This window comes from Vulpes vulpes, chromosome 1 (assembly GCF_048418805.1).
Source record: "Vulpes vulpes isolate BD-2025 chromosome 1, VulVul3, whole genome shotgun sequence".
NCBI classification, from domain to species: domain Eukaryota; kingdom Metazoa; phylum Chordata; class Mammalia; order Carnivora; family Canidae; genus Vulpes; species Vulpes vulpes.
In genome coordinates, this window is record NC_132780.1 from 40,286,255 (window position 1) to 40,298,872 (window position 12,618).

Sequence of the window (12,618 nt, forward strand, 5' to 3'; positions counted from 1 at the left end):
GGTTTTCTTTTTGATATGAGGATGAACTACAGATCAATGAAATAGAATGAAGTCTGGATATAAATATACAATGTATACATGGTTAATATATATTTGATTTCTTACAAAGGTGCTGACCTAAATAAGTGGAGGAAATGTGCTAGTTCTTTCAATAAGTGATTTTTGAAATAACTAGATTTCCAAGTGGAGAAAAAATAAACATAAGAGATTTAGTTTGAAATGGAACATAGACATAAATGTAGATGCCCCCAAAATATAATTTCTTTAACAAAAAACATAAGAGAAAATCTCTAAGTACTTTGTGGTAGGTAAAGATGTCTTGGGATAAAGCACAAATGAAGAAGAAAAATAAATTGATGAAAATTAAAATTTTCTACTTTTAAAAATTAAAAAGGCAAGCCATCTAATTGTGAAAAATATATTCAACACATTATGTACAAAATACTTCATCCAAAGTATATAAGGAGACCAATAACCCAGTAAAAGATTAGCAGACATGTTGAAAAGGAATTTATTACTCATCAGGAAAGTGCAAAACAAAACCATTCTATCCTTGATGTAGATGTAGGCTTTTAACTATAAGAAACATACTGAAGGGTTGCTGGAGGGGAGGGGAATGGGATTATTGGGTGATGTGCATTAAGGGGAGGGCATGTGATATGAGCACTGGGTGTTATGTGCAACTGATAAATTATTGAACACTACATCTGAAACTAATGATGTACTATATGTTGGCTAAATTTCAGAACATTAAAGATGAAAATTAGGACAGCATAGTTTTGGGGGGTATGCCTAATGATTGAGAGGTTTCTACATTAATGGTAATGTTCTATTCCTAGTTCTGAATTTTGAGTGCATGGGTGTGTTTTCTTCATGAATACTTACTGAACCGTATACTTAGTTATGTAGTAGTTTTATGTTTCAATAAAAGTGTTTTCCCAAAAACAAATATGATTCAGAGAAGGACAAACTCATGAACCTGTGATATGATATGTAACTATAACACATTTGTGAAATTCTATTTAAAGCTAAGGTGAAATTGCCAGGAAGATTGCCAAAGTTTAAAATGTCTGAATATACCAAGCATTTATAAGGCTATGGGGCTATACAAACTAATCTGCTGATGTTAGTTTAATGTTTTCCAACTACTTGTGAAAAGTTTGATACTACTTAGTAAGGTGAACATACACAATTCGACTCTGATATAAACACCATAAAAAAATCTTACATAAGAGCACCTGCAGGCATGTTCATGGATGCTTATGGTGCTTCTATGAGTAAAAGCAAAAAATCTGTAAACAATACAAATATATATCAACAGTGTAGTGGACATATGAGTAGTGGCTTATTCATCAGATATGCAATATAGTATAGCAGTGATGGATGAAATTGAAAGGTTTTTTTGTAGAAGACTGTTCTAAGAAAATATATAATATTATTACCTTTTTGTATAATTTAGAAAGAAGCATAGGATACACCATGTTGTATTTAGAGAATCATTCATAGGGGGCTAAAAACAAGTAAATAGAAGTAAAATCAATCAGTTGTAGGGAATGTAATCAAGGAGGATCAAAGAGGTGCTTCTAGGGAAAGGTATAGGACTGCTTAGTTTTTTGGCCTGGGTAGAAGATTGAGGTATGTCTTTTCTTATTATTTTATTCAATTGCATTATATGTTTTTATGGGCTGTATTTCCCAAAGCAGTAAAAAAGTCAGTTTAATGAAATGCCTCTCAAAAAATGAAAAGTAAAACTTCAAATTTCCCAACTCCGTAGGTTTTAAATATTGGGACTGGTTATTTCCCGTGGATGTCCTAAGATGGTTTTCTTCTTCAGTGAGACGTTGAGTGAACACAGAATCTAAGATCTTTTCCTACTCAAAGCCTGTCAAAACAATTAATACACAATTTTACGTGTATATTTACCCTTAAAATTGTAAAAGCACTTCTTTAAATCTATATTTTATAATTTACTTAACTAATTCTGATTGGCTTTTTTTCTTAGTTCAAAGTGAGATTTTTTTTTTTATATTTGTCAAAATTATCTTAAGACTTTGAGTAAAAATCTTTGTGCTAATTAACAGTGAATTACTTTTCTTCCAGATTCAAAGGTCCACTTCTTTGGGAACATCACAGATTTCACAGAAAATGCTTCCTTTCTTGGAGCTTCCATGTGTTGAAGATGGTAAAGTGAAACTGATTTTGCTGTTAAATTTTATTTTGTGGGGCACCTGGGTGGCTCAGTCAGTTAAGCATCTGACTTTGATTTCCGCTCAGGTCATGAACTCAGGGTCATGAGATCAAGCTCCACTTTGGGCTCCATGCAGGGCACAGAGCCTGCTCATGATTCTCTCTCTCTCTCTCTCTCTCTGCCCTTCCCCACCCCCAGGTGGCACATGCACATGCACTTGCTCCCTCTCTTTCTCTCAAAAATAAAATAAAATTTTGCAATTTTTAGACTAATAATTTTACACTGGATCTCAGCCAAAAGGCCAAGAAGCGATAGACTAATGATTTAAAAGGTGATGTTCATTAAGCTAAAGATTAATTTTATATTTTCTACACTTTTTTGTCATCAAAAATGTTATTTTCAGACATAAGCTCTGTATTCTTTTCTATTTTCTGATCTTCACATTCACATTTTGAAATGTTTTAAGACTTTAATGTATTAGTATTCATATTTACTTCAGAAAAATTATAAGACCATTGTTATTAAATCGGTCATTTTAATTTTTGACTTAAACAATATTCTGTAATATTTAGATTCTGAAGAAGAATATTTTGATGCACCTTGTAGTCCTTTGGAAGAGCCTCTTCAGTCTCCCACTGGAGTTCAAAGTTGTCAGCAGAAAAAGATTCAAAAGCCAGATTGTTCAAAAAATATGATTCAGTATAAAATAAGATTTGAAGTGCCAGAGGTATGTACCATAGTAAAATTAATATGACTTATTTAAATTGTCATTTCTGCTATTTAGTTTATTTATATGGTCTTATTGCTAATATGTACTCCTGTTTCATCCAATTTAAGCTGAATCCAGATATTGCTTTGTGATTTTTTTTCCTCCCCTTTTTGTGAAGATTAATTTTCTTAATCAAAAATTAGGGGTTTAGATCATCTATTATGGTCCTTTGATAGGAATTTATTAAAGATAATTAACTGTACAAGATACATGTGTATGCATGTGTGTATATAAAGTCTCCTTTAAATTTTAAATACAGATCATGTGTATAACTTATCCATTCAAAACCACCACCCGCATAAACAATTTTTTCTTTTAGATAGTGGTAGTTTCTTTTTTCTTTTTGCTCTAGGTTTTGATTCAGTTTTATCACCTTGTTGGAGATTGTGAATTACCTGTGGTAGAAATTGATGTTTTAGGATTGGGCACAGATGTTGAACTTAGAACATTTGATTTGAAAGCAAATGCCTTTTTGAAAGAGTTCTGCCTAAAATGCCCAGAATACTTTGGTAAGTATCTCAGTTTTTTAAAAATAACTTTTATTGTTTGACTCCCTTCTAAAGAGTTTAAAATTCTCTAGGCTTTAAATCAGTACATTCGGTAAGATATTCTCGAGGAAATATTACAAGTTGGTCTTCAGTTTTTATCTTGGGAGTCTGGGAAGGTAGAGCAAAGAGAAAATGATAATTTTTTTTCATAAAGGAAAATATAATAGTCCTGGTTTAATTTTATATCTATCTAACTGAATACTATGATGCTGAATTAGTTTCCTATTGATAACGTAACCATTTACCACAGATTTAGTTTCTTACAACAGAAACTTCTTAAAGTTCTATTAAGCAGTGGTCTGAAGTCTTAACAGGTAAAAATCAAGGTGCCAGTTAGAATTCCTGTATGGAGGCTCTAGGGGAAGATCCATTTCCTTGTTCATTCAGTTGTTGCCAAAACACATTTCCATGTGGTTTAAGTCTGTTTCCTGCTTATCTAATCGGTGAGGGCAGACCTTAACTCTACAGGCCTCTGTAATTCCTTGCATATAGTTAGTTCTCTATATCTCAGAACCAGTACAGGGTGATAGATCCTTCTCATGTTGTCATCTCTGACCTCAATCCAGGCTAATTTCTTCTTTACCCAATTACCTTTGCAAAGTCTCTTTTGCTATATAATATATAAGGTAACATATTCTCAGGTTTTAGAGAGACAGAACATGGACATCATTGGGTGTCAGGGCGTAGCATTATTTTGTCTACCATAAACACTTTATGTCCCAGAATCATAATGGAAAAATTTTGTGATACCTTGGATAATATTTCTATTTATTGTGTTAGGCATTTAGGAGAGGGTATTATGTATATTTCTTCCTTTATATTTTTGGGTTTATTCTTATAAGATAATTCTCAATGGTTGATGGAATGATTATGACAAATGATTTATTTCTAATGCCTTTTATTTATTTTTCTTGTGTTATTGCTCTGGCTAGGACTTCCAATATTATGTTAAATAAAGGTGACAAAAGTAGCATCCTTGTCTTGTCCCTGTTTTAGAGTAAAAGCTTTCAGCTTTTCACCATTGAGTAAGATGTTAGCTATGGGCTTGTTATATATGGTCTTTATTATGTTGAGGTGTGTCTCTACACCGGTTTGGTAAAAGTTTTTATATAAATAGATGTTGAATTTTGTCAAATGCTTTTCTTCATCCATTGAGATCATAAGATTTTTGTACTTCATTTTGTTAATGTAGTGTACCACATTGACAGATTGGTGAGTGTTGAACCATCCTTGAAATAATTGCTACTTACTTATGGTATATCATCCTTTTAATGTATTGTTGAATTTGTTGTGCTTATATTTAGTTGAGAATTTTGCATCTATGTTCATCTAAAATACTGGCCTGTAATTTTATTTTATTGTAGTATTCTTGTCTGAATTTGGTACCCAGGTAGTGCTTGACTTGTAAAATGAGTTCAGAAGTGTTTCCTCTTATTTATTTATTTATTTATTTATTTATTTATTTATTTATTTATTTTATGTATAATTATATATATATATATAAAATATATCTTTATGTTCCTTTATTGGAGCAAGATTCCTGACCAGTATACAGTGATGTATTACTAAACAAGACCTGTGCAGAAATTACATACTATCCATCTAGACAGGTTTTCATTCCACTTTACCTATCGATGGAATAGTTCCATTTATAAGTTTTATTCACCAAAAAGCTTTGAATTTGACCAGGCTGTCCATTAATTCATCTCTGAAAAAGTTAAGTGGCATTTAATTTTAGCTACTATAATTTACAGCATTAAAAAGCTTATGCATTAGGTAGCTTCCCAAAATGGTATCCTATGCACAACGGCATTAAGTAGAGCAGGGCCCGTCATCTCACCCGGATTCACACAGACAGGCCTCACGTGAGAGCTATATGCTAAATAGCTAGTACTTTGAGACAAAAGTACTCCTGAGTTTCTTACCACCAATACGACTTCTTACTCTGAGAGTCTGTCTTCTCGGCCACATTTCACAGTACCAACGAAGACATGCCAGTAACTGCCCTCTGTGTAAGTTGGCATTAGAGCACCAGGTCTGTCTGATGGTGGTGGCAGGCACTACTATTATATCCAGGCAAATAAAGGCCCGTTTTTAAAAATGCCATTTTGAGATACAAATCAAGGGCACAACATATTCAGAACTCAGTTTTGAGCAATCTGGTATCACGACTGATGTGGGAGAGTTCAGAAACTGATGGCAAACTACACCTACGATGGCTCCTGGCTTTGGAGGCATTAATACATTGATTCGGATCCCTTTCTCAGTCCTCACAGCCCTGAGGTCATCCTGCAAAGTGCGTATCAAAAAATACGGAGTCAGGGTGACAAAGTTTGACAATATGTTATACAAGTCAAACTTGGAAAATCATATTAAATACACCTGTTCTGAGAAAAGCATCAAATCCTTTGTGTACACATTTAGTTTTATTGTAACAAAGCAACTTGTACACTTTTAACGTTTAAAACTGAGCATCTTTCCTTTCCAGTGAAACAAAAAGAAAATTTAAAAATAAACAGGAACAAAATTACAATAGAGAATGTCAATTCCAAATAAGATCCTGCAGGTTCTGCTGATTCTCCCATCGAGTGGCAGGGCTCAAGTCATCATTAGGAGAGTGTTATTTTAAAAGTGTCATCTTAAACTGCAAGGATGTCCGTTAAACATCACAATTAAACATGCCAAAGGAGAAGCCATGTTGTCAAAATGCCCACTTAACCCACCCAAACATCTCAAACCCACCCTTTGCTGACCTTCTATAACCCCATTTTTAAATTTTTTTTTCTTTTTTTAAACAAGAGAAAGTAGACAGGTATATGTTCGTAAATGCTAACTGTCCATATTCACATAGAGACACAGTGTAATCTCTGAGCCCAATATACAGAGAAAGGAGGAAAAAAGCTAGAATTCTATGCACTACTACACAGGGGCCTAGCACCCTCCGGCTTCCAACAGAGCTAAGGGAGCAGAGGTTTTTATTTTTTCCCACAGAACATGGTGGTGTTGATTCCATAGAGTTTTTGTTGAGACAGGAAGGAATAAAAATGAATTTGGAACAGAAAAGGGGTAGAGATTCTTTTCCCGCTGTATTCTGCTCAAGGTATTTCCCCCCAAAATAAGTTGAGAACAATGGTATAAAGGGAGAGAAAAGAGACTTCAAAAAAACAGGGCAAATGAGCACAAGAGTGGGGGGGGGGGGGGAAGAAATGCAACTTGTTCCCAGGGACTGGAGAAAATTAAAAAAGGAAGGTTGGAATCCATCAGTGTTCCATCAGTCATCTTCTCCTTCATCCTCCTCTCCTTCCTCCCCCTCATCATCATCTTCATCTTCTTCACCTTCATCCTCATCTTTTTTTTTTCTCATCTTCATCAATATCTTCCAATCTTCCTCCTTCTTCATCATCATCTTCTTCTCCTTCTCCTTCTTCATCATCCATATCAGGAACCAAGTAGTACTGTAATAGATTTGGCCAAATATCATCTTTGATGACCTCTCCTAACTCATCTGCACTTGCAGCAGAATGGTCAGTAAACCAGGTGAAGAAGCTCTCTGGTTCCTTGTTCTGTCTCTTCCTGCTGGCTTATTTTGTGTTTGACTTGAACGTTTCGTCAAATCCTTTCCAGATTTCCATTTGATTTCAGTGGACTTTGACGATGGATCACCACTCTCATTCAGATGAAATTCTTTGGAGAGAACTTTGTTTTCAAAGTAAGGGATTTCATCAAAATAAAAATCTATTCTGTAACCTTATTTAATATCTTCAAATTCTGTCACTTGACTCTTGTCAAATAATGCAGCGCCTCTTCATCCTCCTCCCCAAGCAGTGCAGACACTTGTGGATGGTTGACAAATGTTGTTACCCAAAAATTGGGTATTTGGGCGATCAATTCCGATCTCTTCTGAAAAAAACGGTTGGCGGAGTTTGTTATATTTCTGTTCTACTTTCAAAATCTCCTCACTGGCTTGTTCATTAAGTCTGTCTATTTCATTTTGTACTTCATCAATATGTTCAATTGCTTCTTGCTGTTCTTTTTCTCCCTTCGGCAAGTGCTGAGAGGTTGATGTCTCCTCTGGCTTGGGGGCCGGAGGCAGCCTCGGTTTCTTCGTTTGAGGTTCCAGCGAGGACTGGCGCTTGGGGACCATGCTGTGAGGAAACTTCACGAAAGCGGGAGAGGGGCACGTCAGGAAGAAGCTCCGATTACTCCTCCTATTTTTTAGAGATGTTTCAGAAAGATTAGTATTAATTCTTCATTTAATGTTTGGTAGTATTCATCGGTGAAGCCATCAGGCCCTGGACTTTGTTTTGTTGGAGGTTTTTGATTACTGATTCACATCTTTACAAGTAATTAGTCTATGTGTATTTTGTATTTCTTGATTATTAAGTCTAGGAAGGCTGTATGTTGTTAGGAGTTTATTCGTTTCTTTTAGGTTGTTCAATTGTCAGTATTATGGTGTTTCATTGTAGTCTCTTATGATCCTTCGTATTTATGTGGTTATCAGCTTTAATGTCTCCTTTTTCATGTCTGATTTTATTTGAGCCCTCTTTTTTATCTTGGTGAGTCTAGCTAAAAGTTTGTGCATTTTGCTTATTTTCCAAAGGAACCAGCTCTTAGTTTTATTGATCTTTTCAGTTATTCTCTTTTAGTCTCTATTTCCTTTATTTCTGCTCTGATACCTTATTTCCTTCTAATTGGGGTTTCATTTTTTCTTTTTCTAGTTGCCTGAGGTGTAAAGTTAGATTGTTTATTTGAGATTTTTCTTGTTTCTAGGGCTAGGCATCTACTGGTTTGTGCTCTGCCCTCTTAGAAATCCTTTTGGTGCATTTCATAAATTTTATTATATTTATGTTCTCATTGGTCCTAAGGTATTTTTTAAAATTTCTCTTTTGATTTCTTAATTGACTCAGTAAAAAACTGAATATCTGAAGTAATTCTTTGTGACCCAAATAGTAAAACTGTCACTATTTGCAGATGACATGGTATTATATATAGAAAACCTTAAAAGGATCCACCAAAATGCTCATAGAATTAATCAGTAAATTCAGTAATGTTGTAGGATAGATAAACAGAAAATTCTTTTGGGTATCTATACACTATGAGGAGGAAAAGTTAAGAAACAGTCCCATTTACAGTTCCATCAAAAAAAAATACATAAAAACAAATAAGGAAGTGAAAGATCTGTATACTGCAAACTATAAGAGAGTAATGAAAAAAAATTAGACAAATAAATGGAAAGATAGTCCATGCTTATGGATTGGAATAATTTTTTTTAAAGATTTTGTTTATTTATTCATAGAGACACAGGAAAAGAGAGAGAGAGAGAGAGAGAGAGAGGCAGAGACACAGACAGAGGGAAAAGCAGGCTCCATGCAGGAAGCCTGACGTGGGACTCGATCCTGGGTCTCCAGAATCACACCCCAGGCTTCAGGTGGCACTAAACCGCTGCGCCACCAGGGCTGCCCTGTTTTGGAATAATTAACATGATTAAAGTGTTCCTATTATCCAAAGCAATTCTACAAATTCACTGCAATCTCTATCAAACTTCCAATGGCATTTTTTTTCACAAAAATAGGAGAAACAATTAGGGGGTGCCTGGTTGGCTCAGTGGTTGAGTGTCTGCCTTTGGCTCAGGTCATGCTTCTGTGGTCTTGGGATCGAGTCTTGCATCACGCTGCCTCTGAGGAGCGTGCTTCTCTCTCTTCTTGTGTCTCTGCCTCTTTCTCTGTGTCTCTCAGGAATAAATAAAATCTTAAAAAAGAATTTCTAAATTTGTATGCCACCACAAAACACCCCAAATACCCAAAGCAGTCTTGAGAAAGGACAAAATTGGAGGAATCATGTTCCCTGATATCAAAATATATACAAAGTTATCTATGCTACTGATATAAAACTCTATGATAACATAAAAACAGACCCATCGATCAATGGAACCAAAAACAGTCTAGAAATAAACCCATTCATATATGGTCAGTTACTTTTGGCAAAGAAGTTAAGAATATAAAATGAGTAAAGGATAGTTTGATAAATGGTGCTAGGAAAACTGGACAGCCATATGCAAAGGAGTAAAACTGGACTACTATTTTATACCATACACAAAGATTAAGATGGATTTAAGGCTTGAATGGAAGAACCTGAAACCATAAAACTACTGGAAGAAAATATAGGCAGTAAGTGCCTTTCCAGTAGTCTTCTGTGAGTGTTTTGGATCTGACTCCAAAAGCAAAGACAAAAATTAACAAGTAGGAGTACATTTACCACAAAACTTCACAGCTAAGGGAGCCATCAACAACTTGGCAAGGCAACCTTCTGAATGGGAGAAGATACATGCAAATCATACACCTGATCAATGCTTAATACCCAAAATATATAAAGAATCCCTGCAACTCAATAGCAGAAAACCAATTCAATTAAAAAAGGGCAGAGGATCTGAATAGACATTTTTCCCAAAGAAAATATACAGATGGCTAACAGGTATATGAAAAGATCCTGAAATCGGTAATTATTGGGGGAAATGCTGCTCAAAACCACAATGAGATATCATGTCACACCTGTCAGAATAGGTGTTATCAGAAAGACAAGAAATAACAGGTGTTGGTGAGGATGTGGAGAAGAGGAAATCCTTGTGTACTGTTGCAAATGTCAATTAGTGCAGACATAATGGAAGACAATATGTAGATTTCTCACAGAATTAAAAATAGAATTTTATGATCTAGCAATTCCACTTCTGGGTATTTTCCCAAAGAAAATGAAAACACTAATTCAAAGAATAAATGTACCCCATATTCACAGCAGCATTATATATAATAGCCAAGATATGGAAACAGCCTAAGTGCAGTCAGTGAGTGAATGTGTAAAGAAGAGGTGATAATCTTATTCACACATATACACAAACACACAGTGGAATTCTATTTAGCCATTAAAAAGAATGAAATCTTGCCATCTGTGATTACATGGATAGACCTTAAGGGCATTATGCTAAGTGAAATAAGTGAGAGAACGACAAATACCATCTGATCTCACTAATATGTAGAATCTTTAAAAAAAAAAAAATCCAACCTGATAAGTACATAGGAAACTGGTGGTTGCCAGAGGCAAGGGATGGGAGTGGGTGTCATTGACATGGGTGAAGAGGGTCCAGAGATAAAAATTTCCAGTTACAAAATAAATCAGGAGGATGGAAAGTATAGCACTGTGGCTGTAATTAACAATACCAAATTGCATATTTGAAAGCTACTAAGATAGTAATTTTTGAAAGTTCTCATCAGAAGGAAAAACAAAATCATAACTATGGATGAGGACAGATACTAACTAGACTTATTGTGATCATTTCATAATTATACAAATATTGAATCACTCACTATATTTTATACCTGAAACTAATACAATGTTATATGTGACTTATACTCAATTTAGAAAAGAGAACTGATTGAGTAGATTAATTTTATAAAGCTTCTTTGGAGCAGAAGAGCATTGTATATGATTAGAAATGACATTTTAAAAATTTTAATAATCTATTTTTAAAGTACTTTTTGATTCACAGTGCAATTGAGCAGTTTAGGTATAGGGATTTTCCTCTGTACTTACACATGCATAACCTCTCCCATTATCAACATCCACCACCAGAGGAGTATGTTTGTTGCCGTTCGTAGACTACACTGACATAGTATGCCCAATGTCCATACTTTATTTTAGGGTTCAGCTTGATTCTGTGCATTCTGAGGGTTTTGGACACGTATAGTGACATGTATTGAGCATTATATTATCATACACAGTAGTTCTGCTCTAAAAATCCTCTATATTCCACCTTTTCATCCTTTTCTGTCCTCTCCCACCTCCTGGAAACCACCGAGCTTTTTTACTATATCCATTTTTTATTCTTTTGCCTGAATGTCACATAGCTAGGATCACACCATATTTAGCCTTTCAGACTGACTTTTTTTCAGTTAGTAGTATGTATTTATTTCTATATCTTCTCATTTCTTGATAGCTCACTTTTTAGTCCTGAATAACGTTCTATTGTATTATGTACCACAGTTTATTTTTTTTATTCACTTACTAAAGGATATCTTGGTTGCACACAAGTTTTGAGAGTGCAGTAAACATCTGTATGAAGGTTTTTGTGTGGGCATACGTTTTTAACTGCTGTTGGTAAATACCAAGAAACATCACTCTTGGGTTATTTAGTAAGAGTACATTTAGTTTTGTAAGAAACAAACTGTTTTCCAAAATTGCTGTACCATTTAGCGTTCTCCTCAGCAATGAATGGGAGTTCCTGTTGTTTCATAGCCTCACTAATATTTGGGTGTTAGTGTCTTTGGTTTTGAGTATTCTGATAAGGTATGAAGTGGTATCTCATTTTTTTTTTTTTAAATATGCCTTTCCTTGATGACATGTGTAGAGTATCTTTTCATATGCTGATCTGGCTTCTAACATAGTTTCTTTGGTGAGTTGTCTGTTAAGGTCTTTGATCTATAGTTTTAATGGTGTTTGTTTTCTTGATTAATTATAAGAGTTCTTTGTATATTCCTTTATCAGATGTGGCTTTTGCAAATATTTTCTTTTTTTTTTTAAGATTTTATTTATTTATTCATAGACACACAGAGAGAGGCAGAGACACAGACAGAGGGAGAAGCAGGCTCCATGCAGGGAGCCCAATGTGGGACTCGATCCTGGGTCTCCAGGATCACACCCCAGGCTGCAAGCTGCGCCAAACCGCTGTGCCACCAGGGCTGCCCTGCAAATATTTTCTTATCTGTGGCTGGTCTTTTCATTTTATTAGCATTATTCTTCGTGGAACAGAATTTTTAATTTTAATTAGGTTCAATTGGTAAGTTTTTTTCATGGATCATATTGGTGTTGTATCTAAAAAGTCATTGCCAAAATGAGGATATCTAAATACTGTGTTATCTTTGAAGTTTTATGGTTTTGCATTTTACATCTAGATCTGTGATCCATTTTGAATTGATTTTTTTGTGAAGGGTATGATTTCTTTGTCTAGATCCTTTTTTTTTTTCTCCTGTGGGTATCCATTTGTTCCGTCATTTGTTGAAAGACTGTGTAAATGCTAATGTAAATAGTATTGTGTTTTGAATTTCAAATTCTCCATTAACAGT

General features: G+C 34.7%; 1 protein-coding gene and 1 pseudogene across 3 annotated transcripts in view; one reads left to right on the forward strand and one right to left on the reverse strand.

The window, feature by feature from the left end:
- VPS13A (vacuolar protein sorting 13 homolog A) overlaps positions 1-12,618 on the forward strand; it is a 237,353-nt gene that overhangs the window by 92,972 nt on the left and 131,763 nt on the right. For all 3 annotated transcript variants that reach the window (XM_026001515.2, XM_026001519.2, XM_026001517.2), the window contains exons 24-26: positions 2,101-2,182; positions 2,761-2,915; positions 3,310-3,466. In XM_026001515.2, the coding sequence (XP_025857300.2) occupies positions 2,101-2,182; positions 2,761-2,915; positions 3,310-3,466 (394 nt within the window). The remainder of the gene's footprint in view (positions 1-2,100; positions 2,183-2,760; positions 2,916-3,309; positions 3,467-12,618) is intronic.
- Positions 6,727-7,649, reverse strand: LOC112922091 (protein SET-like; annotated as a pseudogene).